This window comes from Fonsecaea multimorphosa (genome assembly GCF_000836435.1).
Source record: "Fonsecaea multimorphosa CBS 102226 unplaced genomic scaffold supercont1.5, whole genome shotgun sequence".
In the NCBI taxonomy this organism is placed as follows: domain Eukaryota; kingdom Fungi; phylum Ascomycota; class Eurotiomycetes; order Chaetothyriales; family Herpotrichiellaceae; genus Fonsecaea; species Fonsecaea multimorphosa.
In genome coordinates, this window is record NW_015971639.1 from 1,090,306 (window position 1) to 1,107,363 (window position 17,058).

At 53.3% G+C, this 17,058-nt stretch overlaps 6 protein-coding genes across 6 annotated transcripts; 2 read left to right on the forward strand and 4 right to left on the reverse strand.

The window, feature by feature from the left end:
* Positions 1 to 377: 377 nt before the first annotated feature.
* On the reverse strand, positions 378 to 1,901 carry Z520_03605 (uncharacterized protein; the record flags this gene model as incomplete). Its single annotated transcript, XM_016774115.1, has 1 exon — positions 378 to 1,901. One exon carries the CDS (start codon positions 1,899 to 1,901, stop codon positions 378 to 380), a length of 1,524 nt encoding a protein of 507 aa, XP_016635061.1.
* A 1,305-nt stretch (positions 1,902 to 3,206) lies between these two features.
* Z520_03606 (uncharacterized protein) lies at positions 3,207 to 4,640 on the reverse strand (the record flags this gene model as incomplete). The annotated part of the gene is made up of 1 exon (XM_016774116.1): positions 3,207 to 4,640. One exon carries the CDS (start codon positions 4,638 to 4,640, stop codon positions 3,207 to 3,209), a length of 1,434 nt encoding a protein of 477 aa, XP_016635062.1.
* Positions 4,641 to 5,826: 1,186 nt separating this feature from the next.
* Positions 5,827 to 7,491, reverse strand: Z520_03607 (uncharacterized protein; the record flags this gene model as incomplete). Its single annotated transcript, XM_016774117.1, has 1 exon — positions 5,827 to 7,491. The coding sequence occupies one exon, from the start codon at positions 7,489 to 7,491 to the stop codon at positions 5,827 to 5,829; it is 1,665 nt and encodes a 554-aa protein (XP_016635063.1).
* Positions 7,492 to 8,095: 604 nt separating this feature from the next.
* Z520_03608 (uncharacterized protein) lies at positions 8,096 to 9,505 on the reverse strand (the record flags this gene model as incomplete). Its single annotated transcript, XM_016774118.1, has 1 exon — positions 8,096 to 9,505. The coding sequence occupies one exon, from the start codon at positions 9,503 to 9,505 to the stop codon at positions 8,096 to 8,098; it is 1,410 nt and encodes a 469-aa protein (XP_016635064.1).
* A 454-nt stretch (positions 9,506 to 9,959) lies between these two features.
* On the forward strand, positions 9,960 to 13,904 carry Z520_03609 (uncharacterized protein; the record flags this gene model as incomplete). Its single annotated transcript, XM_016774119.1, has 6 exons — positions 9,960 to 10,373; positions 10,461 to 10,976; positions 11,549 to 11,590; positions 11,749 to 12,681; positions 12,734 to 12,772; positions 12,828 to 13,904. The coding sequence occupies 6 exons, from the start codon at positions 9,960 to 9,962 to the stop codon at positions 13,902 to 13,904; spliced, it is 3,021 nt and encodes a 1,006-aa protein (XP_016635065.1).
* A 1,313-nt stretch (positions 13,905 to 15,217) lies between these two features.
* On the forward strand, positions 15,218 to 16,970 carry Z520_03610 (uncharacterized protein; the record flags this gene model as incomplete). Its single annotated transcript, XM_016774120.1, has 3 exons — positions 15,218 to 15,428; positions 15,487 to 16,884; positions 16,939 to 16,970. 3 exons carry the CDS (start codon positions 15,218 to 15,220, stop codon positions 16,968 to 16,970), a joined length of 1,641 nt encoding a protein of 546 aa, XP_016635066.1.
* Positions 16,971 to 17,058: the final 88 nt, after the last annotated feature.

Genomic DNA, 17,058 nt, shown 5'->3' on the forward strand with positions numbered 1-17,058 from the left:
CCCCTTTGTAGTCATGCCCCAGACGAGGAGGTGATACAGCGCTGCTTCAAGCAAGCGCCCAACCTCGGCCATCTCTGATCTGATAGAAAAGGCTCTCTTGAATCAAGCTGAGGATAGGTGCACAGACCAGGTTCTCTACTCAGCAAATTACGACCTTCTTACTCAATACGAGCTCTTTGAACGGTCCATATTCGCCTGCGTCAGCAAGAGCCGGGAGAGCAGTTTCACGAGCGCGTCCAACTCAGGATGAGATTTGCAGCTGCTCAAAAAAGCTGCGAGAACCAAACTCGGGATTTTCAACGGTAGCGAACTGGATGCAATCGACTCCATCGCCTAATCTCCAGCCGCATCCATTGGACCAAGTTAGGATTTGACGATCAAACTCCCTCTGTGCCAATACGCTCCGTCCCTGGTGCCACGATGCTAGGCCCATACCTGGTTCGGCTGGGAGTCGAATACAGCGACCTGAATTCCGTCTCCTGCCTCCTCAGCATATTGGCCAACTCGACGTCGTCCTCCTGATCGGTGGATTCTTTCCCGGCAGCGATATCCGTCCTCCGCTCCAGATCTCGTTTCCTCTCGAAATCTTTGGCTTCCTGGAACCGCTTCTGAAAGGCGGCCTCTTCCTTGTCGAAATCAATTGCCGCGAAGTGGCATCTCTTCAGGACGCCAAGCATGGCCAACGGCGTGAAGACAATCCACCAGGAGAAAAGAATGGGCAAAGAGCGATAGAGCTGGGGGTTGCAGCCGCCCGACCAGATGTCGACGAGGGTTTCGTACATTTCGTGGGCAGGTAGAGCGTACATCCACTTGAAGAAGCCGGCGCTGAGCTCGATCGGCTGAAGCGTGGACGAGACGTTCAGGATGACCCAGGTGACCAGCACGCTCGGCATGAACGGGGCCGGGACCCAGGCAGTCGCGGCGTCTATGAAGAAGAAGTTGATCTCCTCGTACAACCAGTACGTCATCCACGTCAGCACGAACTGGTTCGCGTTAACGCCCCAGTTGTCGCGGAATGCCCAGATGGCGCCCGTGAGCAGCAAGCTGCCCATGATGGTGGATATGGAGCTCCCAAGGAGACGGCGGAAGATGAGGTGATGGGGTTTGAGGCGAAGGTACAGTTTGAAGGTGCTACAGAGGCCGTTGATGAGCATCAAGAAGAAAAACTGCTTGATGATAATCAGCACAACGACGATGGTATTGTAGACTGTGCGTGGGCCCTGGTTCGTGCGCATGATGTTGATGCTTTGGACTTGCCAAGGGTTGTAGAGCGCTGAGACCGCCTGCGGAGAAGACACATTCAGAGCCCGAATCGCGCCGGTGCCGTTGACGGAGTAGTAAGCTTCTTGAGCAGCAGTCGAGAGTTTGGCCAAGTTGCTCTCGAGAAGGCTTTCGGCATTCGTGGGCCACCGCGCCTCGTTCCAGATGTAAGTCATTACGTCCGCTGGGTCGTAGGTCAAGGCCGCCTCTCCTCCGCCCAAGGCAGTCGCGAGGCGGTCGGACGCGTGGGCCGAGACGAAGAAGCCTGCCCAGAAGTCGGTCTTGCAAACGCCATGCCGGATCGAACCTGGAGTTGGATACTCGGCCGGGCTTCGCGCATACAGGGTCGGGAAATCGTCGCCCTTGAGCTTGTTATACGCGGCCTGCACCGACTGCCCGATGAGACCTTGGTCGTAATCGACAAAGACGACGCTCAGATTCTTAACATGCGAGTTGGAGACATACAGCGTGCCAAAGATGTAGCAGAAGAGGAGAAAGAAGGTCAGCTGGACGAGGACGAGGCCTTTGATGATGGATTTGAGAGCAATGATATTGGAGCCCTTGATATCCTTGTCCCTGGGAGAGACGCGGTTCTCGTGGCTTCTCCCGTAAATGTTTCGGAGCGTCTTGGAATTGAGCATTGCTTCGCTTCGCTTTCTTTCCTTTGGAAGAGCGTGAGTTGGTCCACATCATAGGTAGAGACGCCATCAGCGAGCGTCGTCGCTTTTGGCTCTTATATCTTCTAAGGCGAGGTATACCCTGCAGTGAGTGAATACCTAGCAGGTACCTATGTAGGTAGGTTCGGATCCAGGGACGCGGATGTTTCGGGCGCCATATGATTGGAGTGATCTGCTTCCTCATCAAGGCGTCCAGCTCCCTCCATCCACCATCCATCCACCCTCACACCAACCCTCAGTGGTCAAATCAGAATAAACGCGTCAGTGGCGTCACGTATATCGGAAGGACTGTCTCCGGGTAGCGAACTTCGAACGCAATCTCGTACAACCGCGACTTCCTCAATTGTCTATCGCGACCCAAGTCGCTGTTCGGAGACATTTTCTTCCGCTCCTGAAAGGTCTCTTTGTGGGCGAGTACCGACTACTCGGAAACTCGTTCTGAATCTGCCTAAATCCGCAGAGAACGTCAGCGAAGATTGATCTTACACGTCGGTCATGTAAGTACGAGGCGAAGAACACACGCTGTGAAGCCTAGGAACTTTGTTGGAAAAGCAAGTCGCCGACTTCGAATGCATCGACTTGGACCAGAGCTTGAAAAGAGCCTTCAGCGGACGGACTGGGCCCTGATGGGAATTGATGATACCAAGATCGACGGCACTGAACAAGGTGCGGCTTTCTACCGACTATCCCTCTTACGCTCGCTAACAACGGTCGATTTCGAGATCAGCTGGATGTCTCCGGGCCGCGACTCTGGGCCAGCAACTTGCTAGCTTCCAGTTAAGTCTATATGGACGGGTGATTTCGTTCGATGAATGACGATCTCCGACAACTCAGACACTAATTGATTATTTGAGTCTGCATTTACTTTCCTGGTGACCTTTCCCAAAGTCACCTCCACGAAGCCTGGTACTCGGTCATTCATACGACTATGCATCGTCTCTTCTCCTCCAATTAACCCCAGTGATGGCAGTGAGGATCCACGGTCTGCCTCGGCGAAAATGCTAAACACTCTATCCCGGATATCAGAGGCATGAAAAGGTTGATTCAGCTTTCGACGACCAAGCCTGGAAATCACAAGAAATATTACGTCAAGCGGTGCCATGCAACGATCTCGTCTGAGCAAGCCGTCAAGATGATTCGAACAATTCTTTTCACGATTTACATACTTCATCTAGAAGGCGACCAAAAATTACACTCCCCTTTCAGCCTAAAGCAACGCCCAACAAAGCCTCAAGCAAGAAACAAATTCGCGAAACCAACCTCCCTTCTTTACGATTCGTTGGGTTTGGGCAGCTTGTCTCCGTTGGGGTTCGGGGCGTATAATGTGCCCTTGGACCATTCCTCTCCCTGCATTCCTTTCTTCCACGTCGGGACCCAGTCCTTGGCGCCCTTCAGACCGGCGGCCTTGAAGGCCTGCTCGAAGTCGTGGATGATGTCGTTGATGTGCTCGAGGCCCAGGCTGATGCGGATCATGTCGGGCGTGACACCTCCCTTGAGCTTCTCCTGGTCGGGGATCTGCTGGTGAGTGGTCCGCCAGGGGTGGATGATCAATGTCTTCGCATCGCCGACGTTGGCCAGGTGGGAGCAGAGCTTGAGATTGTTGACGACGGCTTCGACTTCGTCGATGTTGCCGGCCACGCCGAAGGTGAGGACGGCCCCCTGTCCCTTGGGCAGAACCCGCTGCGCGAGCTCGTAGTCCGGATGTGATTTCAGACCGGGGTAGTTGACCCAAGCAACGCAGGGGTGCTTCTCGAGCCACTGTGCAAAAGCTAGGGTGTTGGCGACGTGTCTGTCGGCACGGACGGGGAGAGACTCGAGGCCCTGAAGGAACAGCCAGGCATTGAAGGGCGACATGCAGGGTCCCAGGTCTCTCATGGCATCCATGCGAAGCTTGGCTGCCAGGGCCTTGTAGCCGTACGTCTCCCAAAATCGCATACCGTGGTAGCCCTCTGATGGCTCCGTGAAGCCCGGGAACTTGCCTGAGGCAGACCAGTCAAAGTGGCCTCCGTCAATCACAATCCCGCCCATGGACGTCCCATGACCGCCGATCCACTTGGTACACGAGGCCGTGACGATGTCGGCGCCTTGCTTGATGGGCTGCGCGAGGTATCCGCCCATGCCGAACGTGTTGTCCACGATCAGCGGGATGCCGGCCTCGTGGCAGACCTCTGCGATGGCGCTGATGTTGGGGACATTGAATTGCGGGTTGCCAATGGTCTCAATGTACACGGCTCGGGTGTTTTCGTCGACAAGGTCCCTGATTCCCTGCGGGTCTTGTCCCTCCATGAACTTGCATTGGATGTTGAACTTCTTCATGTACACTCGGAACTGGTTGTGCGTGCCGCCGTACAGGTTCATGGTGCTGATGAAGTTGTGGCCCGGCTCGCACACCGAGGTGATGGCCATGAACTGCGCGGCGTGGCCGCTGGCCGTGGCGACGGCGCCCACGCCTCCCTCGAGCATTGCCATCCTGGTCTCAAACACCGAGTTGGTCGGGTTGCCCATTCGGGTGTACACATAGCCATCCTTGGACCAGGCGAACTTGCTGGCCCCGTCCGAGGCGTCGGTGAAGTTGTACGCGCATGTCTGGTACAAAGGCACGGCTCGTGAACCGTTGATGGGGTCGGGCTGCTGACCACCGTGCAGAGCGACGGTCTCGTATTCTGGAGCTTTGCTCACTTCGCCCAAGTGTCCTGAAACCATTTTCACTCTGTCGTCGGTTGTTTGTAAAACAAAAAGAGGTAAAAGCCTTTTTCGTTGAGACAGGTTTTAAACCGTGGACTGAGTTGAGGTCTATTGCGAGACTAGATCAGACAGTGGATTGATTGATGTGCTTGAAGATGTCGAGATAATTCCACCCATGTATCGAGACATGTTCGCCTTGATATAATGTCGATTGCAAACACACATACACATACACCCTTCCTCGAACAGCCAATCCCATCGAAGAACCGTATAGTGAACATTCGCGCGGCATTTGCTACGAACCAAGATACCGGGCACCCATGCTTATCTTGACAAAAGGCCGGTGAATGAATTCCCCAAACTCCAGCGAGGGGAGAAATGTTGTCTCACACCACATGCCTGACAGATACGTGCAGCTTTTGCAGGCCTCATTAATCAATGGGACGACGTGTTTGCTATCATGCTGACAGGGGATGCATATGCAGCTGCACCATAACCTGGCAATACACGGTAGATATCCAGTGTGTTTCCTTTCCAAATGCCGAAGATATACGTGGTATATGGGGCGTTTGCTGATTGGTGACCCGGTAGAGGTGCCGTGTGGCCCAGTCGCCGCTCGCTTATCAAAAGCAAACCCCGGGGCACGGGGCCACCCGGGGGCGCCACCCAGGCCGTGGGACTTCCGTGGACCACTTAGCTAGGTATGGAAACATGGGCGGTCTCTTCAGTATACTCGGTACCTCGTATGGCAACGGAATTCCCACACTTCTCTACGTTTCATCTGAAACCGGGTAGGAGGGGACATCAGAATAACTCTAAGCCTGACCTGTTGCTCAGGGTCGAGTTCTGCACGTCAGAGGTCTTTCCGGCTCTGATTAATGAGCGACAGTTGGGTATCGTCCACGAGTCCCACCGAGGCACAAGATCGAATGGATTAAGTCTGTCTGAGGTGAAGGAGACGGAAGGACAGAGAGTATGTGGCTACGAACTAGATGCCTGTACTGTCATTGATGGCAGAGGTATAGAGATTGACAGCTTTTTTGATATACACTTCTCTCTCAGTAGGACGTTCTATCTATCTAGCAGCTAGAAGGGGTATTTTGCAGTAAAGTCCCACGCTCATTCAGCGATTCCTAGGACATGGTATGCCAAAAGCCAGAAATTGAATATAATGTTCAGTATAGCCAAGGGCCTAGTGATGAGATCAGTATGCTTGCATTTGGAGAGAGCATGATGATGGATATATCTTACCTGTTATCATAGAAACCTCGCGCTCCACATGCCCAGGAATCTGCATGACCTGAGAATGGATGACCTCCATGGCCAACAGGGCGTCCTGCGTCCTCACCACGAACGAGATGTTGATCTCGCTGGCTCCCTGGGAGATCAGCCGGATGTTGATGCGAGCGCTGGCCAGCGCGGAAAATATCTCGGCGGCAATGCCGACCATGTTCTTCATTTTATGGCCCACCACCGAGATGATTGACATTTTCGGCACGATGCTCGTCGAGCCGAACTCTTCGAGCTCCGGCAGGGCTTCGTCAATGGCCTCGGAGACGTTCACCAATCCACCATAGGCCGACACCGCCAGGCTGAGCGACTGACGGCTGCTGCTTGCCAGGTCGACGGAGAGCTGGTGCTGGCCCAGGATGTCGCTGATTTGGCCGAGGAATGCCTGCGGAGGCAGCTTGCCGTTCGAGGTGATGTTGACGAGCGTGATTGAATCCTTGGTCGTGATGGCTGTGGGGACTCGCTTCGCCTGGTCTTTGCCGTAGTACCCATTCGAAGTCATGAACAAGGACCGGCTGATATCTATCGCTGTGGAACTCGGTGTTTGCAGTCCACTCGCGCTGGGCGACGTTGTCGAGTAGACCACCGTGCCGGCGCCAGCGGGATCCTTGACGTTCTTCAGGCGAAGGTTGATGTCCTCCTTGTTCAGCAGCGACATGGTCAGAGGGTGGATCACCTCGCTGCCATAGTATGTCAACTCAACCGCCTCCTCCAGCGTGATCATGGGCAGAACCCGGGCTGTCGAGACTTTGGTCGGGTCGGCGGTGAAGATCCCAGCGACCTCCTTCCATATTTGGAGTTCTTCGGCACCCAACGAGACGGCACACAGCGCGGCGCAAAGATCTGAATATCCTCGCCCCACGGTGTGCAGCAGCGAATGTGGCATTGAGCCAAAAAACCCAGTCACGACGGGGACTTTGCCCACGGCGGAGCACTGGAGGATGGCGTCTCTGACCGCGTCTCCAAGCCCCTGGAGGAAAAGAATCGGGTTTTGTTTGTAGGCTGCCTGCTGTTCGCGCGTCGAGCGCTTGTCCGCCGTTTGGACAATGCTCTCCAGGTTCACCATCTCTGCTTCGACTCCCCCGAGCGACAACGCGGCCACGACCACCAGGCAGGACAGCTTTTCTCCCACACCAAGCACCCGATCTTGGGTTCTGTCGGAAGCTTCACCAATGACACGCGTCGCGCGTAAGAATCTTCTCAAGGCGTCACATTCGTCGATAATGCTCTGCCGTAAATTCTGGATGATGTTCGAGGCGGATTGTTGGAGTGCAGCGGCGTCGTGGGGGAGCGATGCTGCGACCGAAAGATGTTCGTTTTGGATCATATCAATGACTTGGTCGAAATCAACTCCTCGGGCCTCATCCGACACGGCGCAAGCCAAGGCCCTCAGGAGGAGATTCGTTGTGCCGGCTGATTTGCTTGCACTGGACCGCGCCGAGCAGACAACTGCGACGTTGTACTCTTTCAGGTACTGTGGAATGATGGATTGGGTAATCGTGCTCAACAGCTTGCCAACACTGGTACCGCCGTATTTCTGGACGAGCCATGGTCGGTATTCCTCTGTTCGTGCAATCATTTTGTGTTCCCTCTTGAAGTCTTCTTGTCCTGTGTGACTTTGAGTATTGGACTTTTATGAAGGATAGTATACACCGCCGCAATTAGGGAGATTATTGACAATGGCCACCATCTGAAACGAGTATAAACGGACCGTATTATACAAGTATCATGCTCACTCTCCCAAGCGTGCCAATTGGACACGCGGAGATGGGGCAACCTCACGACCACCAAGTCCGGAAGCAAGCAGTCGCCGAAAGTCGACCGGGCAGAATAGATAAGGGGGCACAGCAGCGCTCCGACGGGGATTGATCTTAGTTCCACCGAAGATTCCACGATCTTGACATAGTCTAACCCCAAACCCCGGGAATGACTAGATCTGGTTTGACCAATGGCTTTCGAATTCGAGTCGTTTCGGAATAGGTAAGTCTTCGAATTGGGCGAATCTTCCGAGTCAATACTAAGACAGGGAAAGAGTCAATTTACAGGCTAAGCGGCAGAAAATATCGCAGCGTGAAGTTTGAGTAGTTGACACGAGGTGGAGTATTCTTTTGAGCATTACATGACAAAGAAGTAGAACATGATCTATCAAACATATCGCCATATTGTAACCATACACGCTTTCATCAAAAATGAACCTCCAACTCGCCAAACACACTATTCGTCACAACGTCGTCCTTGTCCCCATCGACGCCGCCGTCGAGAGCAGGCGCTTCGAAGATACTGGCACAGTGGTCCCGAAGGAATGCACTGATGGATTCTTCCATGGTCGACATTTCCAGCAGGAAGCCGTCATGCCCGTCGGATGAATCCAGCTTCATGAGTTTTGCTTGAGGCAGGGAATTTGCCAGGAGTGTCTGCTGATCGGCTGGGAACAATAAGTCCGAATCTATGCTTACCACCAGCGCAGGTGCTGTGCACGAGGCCAGGACGGCGGCAACGCTTTTCAGGCTGGGGTGCTCCTCGAACGGCAATTGCATTGCTGGGGTCCGCTCTCTTGTGACATCGTGGGAGTCCATCTTTCGCAAAAGGTGGATGTAGCAATTGGCGTCGAAGCGCTTCAGGAACTTGTCGGCTTGGTACTGCATGTAGCTTTGTGCTGAATATATTGTGGTCGGGCCGAAACTGTGCGCCTCTGTCTTCGAGGCTGCCGTCTCAGGGATGTCGTCTTGAGCCGCTGGCAGTGGTGGAGAGGGCATCGAGGTCATCGGCCTGGAGAAAGTCTGTGGCGGCCGTTTCTGTCCAGCCTTGCGTCGACCAAATCGTGCTTCGAAAGAAGTGTATGATCGGTAGGTGAGCATCCCGATCATTCTTGCCGCCCCCAAGCCCTGTACTGGCTGACTTTGCGGATGAGGAATATAGTACCCTCCACGAAATTGTGCATCGGCTTGAATGCATCGTATTTGTGATGTATTCCACGAAATACCCCACGCAGTCTGATAGGCTGAGGTCGATATAGGGATAACAGTCTTCACGTAGCCTGGAGGAGTACACAAAGGCCACTCCAGGGCAATCATGCCACCCATCGATCCACCGATAACCGATGCAATCTGTCTGACTCCCATCGCGTCAAGAACAATCTTCTGTATTCTCACATCGTCTCTGAAAGTTGTCTCTGGGAATGTCGGTCCATACAGCGTCCCTGTCACTGGGTTTGTCGTGAGTGGTGATGCGGAGCCGTACGGCGACCCGAGAGAGTTGAAGCATATGACAAAGAACCGGCTCGTATCGACAGCCTTCCCTCGGCCGATCAAAGGTTTCCACCAATCCTCCACGTCACTGCTGCCGGTGAGCGCGTGGCAGATCAAGAGAACATTGTCTGCCTCCTCATTCAAGGTGCCCCAGGCGCTGTAGGCCACAGGTACTCGGTGGAGCTGTTGACCCGATTCTAAAGTGAAGGTCGGTACGATAGCAGTCTTCAAGTTTCGCACCAGGCTCGTGTAGTAATTGTATTCGGGTTGAGCGTTCAGTTCTATTCGACAATTAGACAATGTCTTTTGAGACTCCTTGCAATAGTTCAACATACCAACGTCCATTGTGCTTATTGTGGTTGCTATAGAGGTGTAGATTTCGTCTCTCGCAAAAGTCCTGCTTCCTCGTGGAATATTACCAGGTATTGTATTTGTGCTATATCTATAAACCAGAGGCAAGCAAATGTTCAGGCCCACCCATTAGAGAATGCGGGCAGCAACCAATAAAGGCCTAGGCGGAGATATGTATTCCGTATCTTTCGGTGTTTGCTTTTCGGGCTTTGCTCTGAAAGGCTGGCTCCTGGCGACTCCGGAAGGTGGGTCTAACTCCGGAGATGCAGCGGCGAACGAGCATGCGGTTTTCGAAGCCCTCAGGTGTCTGTAAGAGGCCAACATCTGGAATCAGTGTAGAGTATTTGGCCACAGCAAGACACAGAGGGTCTGTGTCTGAAGCACAAAAGGATGTCTTGTCCAGGCCAACGCCCTGCCGCTTGCAAAAAGCACGACCCTCAGTCCAGCTATGTCTGCCCCAGCAAGCTTTAAGGTCGCTGCAGTTCAGGCAGCTCCAGTTTCGTTCGATCTCCGTGCCTCGATCCAAAAAGTCAGGCATTTCACCAAGACTGCGGCGCAGGAGTCCGCTGATCTCGTTGTTTTCCCAGAAGGGTTTCTCAGCGCATACCCGTGGCGTTACGCCTTCGATGCAACGATAGGAGCACGAGAGCCCCGAGGCCGGGAGTGGTTCTCCAAATACTACCAGTCGGCCGTTGCGATTCCTTCGCCAGAATTTGACGAGCTCCGGAACATTGCAAGAGACTACAACGTGTTCCTGTCGATCGGAATCATCGAGAAAGAACGAGGAACCTTGTACTGCACCGCAATCCTCCTCTCGAGAACGGGCGACTTGCTGTACGCACATCGAAAACTCATCCCAACGGTACGTTCGGAGCCGGGAACTAAAGCCAGAGATATCTTTGCATTTCTGGATATTTGAATCTCAGCAACTGACGATAGTTTCTCACAGGCAGCCGAACGACTCGTGTGGGGTAGAGGAGCAGGAGATGGACTTCAAGTTGTGGAAACGGAAATAGGCCGTGTAGGCGGACTCATCTGCTGGGAGAATTATATGCCTGCTGCCAGACTATCTCTATATCAACAAGGCATCGAGATCTACATTGCACCGAATGCGGATGACTTGCCTTCGTGGGTGGCGTCGATGCAACACATCGCCAAAGAGGGACGCTGCTTCGTTATTTCGTGCAACCAGTTCTGCAAGGTGGCCGACTTTCCGTCTGACTATCCACCCTTCTCACCTGGACATCATGACAGACAGCCAGATGGCTCTCCGTGGACCCCCGACGCCGTTCTCAGCCACGGCGGTTCTTGTATCGTTGGGCCGCTGGGTACATTCATAGCCGAGCCTGTCTGGGATCAGGAAGAGATTGTTTATGGGCAACTGAATATGGAAGATCTGATACAAGCCAGAATGGACTTCGATCCGGTTGGAAGCTATGCAAGGCCGGATATTTTCACGCTAACCGTCAATAGAAAACCTGGAGACCATGTCGTTTTCAGTAACTGAAGAAGGCATATTTTCCCAGTTGGGTAGTTTCAGAGCCTCGCCCCTGTTCTGTGGCGTGACAGATTGCTAGATCATAGATGATAGACATGGCTCTAGAGCGCCTCGGGCAATTTAGGGCCAGCATTTGTAGAGACTTTGGGCGCTTTAATTGGGTGATAAGAAAACTTGCTTATCTCTGTCGTGTACGAAGGAATGCTCACCATAAGAAGGGTGCCAAGTCCTGGGGCCCCAAAGTCACTGATTGTCACTGATTGTCACTGATTAATATATCACATATCCTCAGTGTTTCGTTTTCTCCTGTGCTTCCGTCTCGTCGCCCAAAATCGTCCGCTTCCGACGCTTATATTGACGGCGGGTCTCGGAAGACTAGGAAGGGCCACACGAGCACTTAAAGATCCCCACGTTCGTCCAGAGGCGTGCAACTCCGCGAAAACAGAGCCTCGAACCCTGAGCCACCGCTTAAAGCCCCTCATGTCTACTTCTACCCTCATGGAGACCGAGTCTATGATATCCAGTCAAGGCCGCCGGAGGAAAAATATACTGCCACCGGTGAAGGTGGCGTGTACATCTTGGTAAGCGCTGCTGGATCGAGCGTCTGCTTGCGAACTCGTCTTATAACTCGGATTAAGCCGTGCCTCTCGAACACGATGCGATGCCAAGGTTCCCTGTAACAATGTACGTGGTGGGTGGCTCTGTGACTGACTGAGACGGTGCCTGATATTGTTTCTAGTGTCTGATCAGAGGCAAAGAATGCCGCTATGTCAAAAGCAACCGTGGCGGACCCCGTGTGTCGCGCAAAAAAGCCATCATGGCAGTGGAAAGGCAACGGCGGTCTGAGGAAGCAGTACCTCAGACCCAAGAAATTGTCCCAGACATTCATATTGATTGGGATGCACTGATCCTGTCATCCGAAGAGATACATAACGACCTCATTGCCACCATGATCTCTCCCGGAGCTGGGTTGATCGACGTCGGGGACGAGGACGACAGCGACCAGATCTTTGACAATATTTTCATGCCCGCTTCCGAAGGCGATGAAACAATGGATTCCTTAGACGATGATTCACAGGGAAAATCCTACACACCCATTACTCGGAGCTATCGAGACAACGAAGCCATCCTCAATGCCTACTACATCTTCATCCATCCGTACTTCCCCATCCTGCCACCGCCAGTGACGACACTGCAGGTCGATGAACCGGCTAGCGAATCGAAATTCTTCGAGCCAGCATCTCCCTTGGTAATGGCGTTAATGGCGATCCTTGTGCTGATCCCCCATCCGGAAGACGAGTACCCGGACAGCGATGAGTCTGTGTGTCTCAGAAGGCAACAAGCGCACTCGTTCTCCCAGATGGCCATGGAGAGCATCGAGATAGAGACTGAGCTGCTCGAATCGGCGATAAAACCATCCGACGCTTTGGATCATCGGAGACCGTCGGTCGATCGCGAAAAGCTCCACCCATATGTGCCGGTGGAGTTGGAAGGTGTGCTGGCACATGTCCTGCTGAGTATCTATGAATATGCTCAGCGGGGGAATCTGGCAAAGATGAGAAATCGAGCCAGTCAAGCATATGATGCTGCTATCAGACTCTGCCTGCACGACATCTCTGATCTTTCTTTGGACGAATACACAGAAGCGCGTCGACGCGCCTGGTGGATGACCGTAAGTCGATTAGCCACGACTGTGGGACAATAATCGCTGACCGGTAAACTAGTACACTGTCATTCTGCAGTCCTCTATTGTTAGCAGCACGGTAAGTTTAATCATTAAGGCTGGATGAAACCCACCGTCTAATCGTACTCAATCAGCCTCCAATCATCTCGATTGATTTTCATCAATTCAAGACTCCATTGCCAACGTCGACAGCAGACCCTGGCGCGTGGTTGTTTTTCATCGAAGCCCAGCAGTGCATTCTAAGGTGTACCCAGTACACTGTCGCGCTGAAGAAGGCTCTCGACGCCGGGATGGGGGACAGTACGCTGGAACAGAGGAAAGCCATGCTTGAGAGCAACCTCGATTCAGTACTTTCTAAATACGCGTCCTCCACGAACGAATCAACCGCTGCCCCGTCGCCCACGGATGCTGAGGAGCACTCCCTCGCCAAATCGCTACGGCTGCAGGCGCTGATCAAGCTCAACAGTGCGAGGATCAAACTCCATCGATATCGCGCTTTTCAGGACGTCCCAATATTCACCCGTCGTCACTGCGATCTGGATCAAGCCGATGTATCTTCTCCGCGGCCCCTAGGATGCTCCTGTCATGCCATGCTGCCATCTACATTCTCAAACATTTCGTCATCCAACGGCTTTCAGTCCGGCGGATTCCCCGGGCTCTGGTCGCAGTCGCCTCACGGTTCCTCTTTGGATGCATCTAGCGACCACGCAGAGACGCTCACCAAAGGAGTATCGATTACCGACCTGCCAGCCGCGAAGACTTGTCTCAAAGCTGCCCTGGCCATTGGCCGCGCATTTGAATCACTCCCTTACCCCAATCCAATGCAGTCGCCTCTCCCCATGCCTTGTCCCTCAACTCTATCAGCAATCTCGTCGACTCCGGCCCCACGAACCATGCCGTCATTCGCCTGCTGCGCCATGCAAAGCTGCTACACGCTGCTCACTCTGTGCTACAAGAGCCTGGAGATGCAATGCATCAACCAGAGGAGTTCGGCTGCCGACAAGGGCATTGAGGATCTGTATGCCGGGGTCGGCAGAGTTTTGAGGGCGCTGCAAAACTATGCAGTCGCGTTCGAGGCGCTGAACGGCATGGTCCGTAAGTTCTTGTTCCATCTGCCTCGCCGTTTGACAAAGTTCTCAATGCTGATTCAACTTTTCAGAGCAGGTAGAGGAAGCCCTGGAGGCGCTGAAGCATGTACGGCAGCACAATAATTAACTGGTCGGATAATTGGCGCGCCTTGTGTAAAGAACGCATGTAATATTGAGCCACGACATGAATGATGACAACTGGCACCGACATTGGTTCGCGCTGACAACTTAGGAACGAACAACAATTATTTTAAGTTGCTTATGACCCTTCCTGGATCCAGAAAGAACAATGCGTCCTTGATCGTCAGCTCAACTTTTCAATCGCGCATACTATGTGCTTTGCTCCGAAAGTTTGCACAACATCCCCTTCCGTGCAGCCTTCTTCCCATTGTGTTCCCTGATCCACTCTATTCTGAAAAACTTTCGCCCGACTAGGAAGATCTCGAAGATTTTGTTCGTCTCCTGCCTCGTATTTCGTTGCCCAGTCTGACTTTGCATCATCCCAAGACTCTCTTCTGGCACAGAAACCGTTCATCCCTGATGGGCCTTGTTTACCGCCTTTCAAAGCGAGAAAGTCGCCCCCAAGTTGCCCGAGAAAGGTAAGACCATCCTCGCTGCGCAGAATCCAAGCAAAAGGAAATTTCTCCGCGAAAGACGCAGAGAGGGTCCGCCAGACTTCCTCGTAGGGCGTCATAGTGTTGGTGTCCGGGTGAAGCATGCTGCCTGTTTCGATGCTGTCCGTTGACTCAGAGGCAGGCTGGAAGCTGCCAATATCAGGCTCCGTATATCCCCTCGAATCAACCCAATGAGTCCATTTGCATGTTACTGGCAGTTGTCTTAGCGAGAGGAAGCCTGATCAGGGGAAAGGCGCGGGGAAATGCAACCACCTACGTGGCTCCTGTGACAATATAAGTCTTTCACCAGCCATTGCCCAATCAATTGACCCATCAAGCTTGGTGATGCGGAGGTCGACATACCAGCCTCCCACACCAATGATCAATGTGTCGGTGGGTTCCGATGCCTCGCCTGGAACCCAGCGTATACTGAGTCGAGTCGATAGGCGGGCGGGCATTTTTAGCGGTCTGTGACACGCACCAAAGAGCGTGTGATAGGGAAAAGTATTGCGACGGAGGCTTTATATCTGAGATTGCATCTAGCTTGCCCGAGTATTGAGGATGGATTGAGATATGTCGTCGCCTCATCATTCCCTTTACGTGTTAGTCGTGACTGATTCAAGGTTAATAGGTTATTCCATGTGTCGGAGTAGTCCGCCTTGACAGCAAGGACTTTTTGCTTTCCAACCTCGGTTTTCCGTCCAATTGATTTCCTTATTTGCACAATACCGACAATCCAGGATTGGTCCTGTGAGCAATGCCTCCATAGCGCGCAGCGTTGATCTCGCGACCGACCGCACAGACGACACTGCCGCAGCAAGCATGACACCGCCATCTCGGTCCTGGAATGGCTGCGTCCGTTGCAGGAAGCGACGACAAAAGTGTGGGGAGCAGAAGCCGCAATGCGTTCGATGTGAGAAGGACAAGGCGGCTTGTTCTTACCAGAAACCACTGAGATTTGGCGGCCGCCCGTTTGGTCAGTCGCGATTCGGGGCCTGTCTTTCAAAGAAAGCTGGAGGTGCCCGAAAAGCCGGTGCGTTGGGCCGAGAATGATGGTTCCAGGGCATCACAAACTAAAATTTCCGCAACAGTGACCACCGATGGAGGATTTGTATACACTTCGGTGTCAGCAACCAACGCTGCTACGCCAGAGACACCGCCGCTCAGACAGGCTGCCAGGGCAGAGACAGAGTCAGCGGTGGCGGAGCTCGCGGCTGAGGAGGAGACGTCCTTGGAAGTGCTCCAAGTGAGTGAAGGGGGGCCCAGTCTGATTCCCAGCCACGTCGACATGCTGTCATTCATTCCTTGGAACAATCGCGCCCTCCTTCAGTACTTCACTTGCAACGCTTCTATGGCTCTGGCTACACACACCATTGTCCATCGAGAGGTCTGTGAATTGATATTGCCCATGGCCCTTTGTAATCCCGCTCTCCTTCATGCCACTCTGGCCCTCGCTGCTATTCATCGGAATTCATTGACATCCACCACTGAAAATGAGATGGATGGCCGCGCTCAAAGACTGGTCACCCAGTTGATGGCTACTAGTATTCGCCATCTGCGACATGAGCTCCAAGACCCAAGATCAAGTCCACTGGCAGCCAAAGTGGCCACTACTCGAACGCTATTTCTGTGTGAAGCCATCTCTGGATCTCACTCTCTTCGTGCTTGGAGAGCTCATTTCCAGGGAGCACGAGCTCTCTTGTCCTCCCGCGAGAGATCCTTCGATGACGTGGGAGGGTTTGAACAGGATCCATCACTTCTTTTTCTGCAGCGGTGGTACAAAATCACTGAAGCGTTGGTTGCTATCACAACCGAGGGGCTGCTGGCGGGCCAAATAGCCTGTAGTGGACCACGGGCTCTCATTGGTGAGACCGAAGGTGCAGATGTCTGTATCGACATGTACACCGGCTGTGCGGGAGACATTTCTACGGTGTTTCGAGAGATCGGAGCGGTGGCTTGGGAAAGACGGCGTGCAGCTGATGACTCAGGCCGACATCCCAGGCTATCTGAACAAGATTTCCTCCGCGAAGCCGATCTCTTGGACAGGTCCGTCCGAAGGATGATTGAACGTGATAGGGCCCGAACAACAGTATTCAATATTTCTGGCGCTCGCGATTTAACTGTGGAGGAATCTAAGGAATTCTTGCTCTGCAACGAGGCTTACCAACATACCGCGCTCATTCACATTCATCGACGGATTCGGCGGCTCCCACCCCATGCTGCGGTCGTTCAAGAGTCTGTCCGGAGGATCGTTGAATGTGTCGAGAGCATCAGACCAGCCGCAACCTTGTCCCCCTTGACCCTACTGACCACGCCTCTGTTCACTGCCGGTTGCGAAGCAACAGGTGCTGAACGTTGCAAGATCGCGCAGCTACTGACAAATATGTTCACCCTTTTACGTCTACCGAACATGAAACGGGCGTTGCAAGTGCTTCAAGCCTTTTGGCGTGCATCGGAAGCTTCCGGAGATGATTGGGAGGACTTCTCGCGTGGGTCAATATCTACACTATCATATAGCAGAGTCCAGGCTGACAGAAATACAGGTCAACGGAACTGGGATTTCCTGCCATACTGAGTTGAGCAGCTGCGCCATCCAGCACGCCGAGATGGCCATATGCTACCTGGCGGAGTAAGCCCCGGGATGCGCCTCAAGTGGCAAAAAC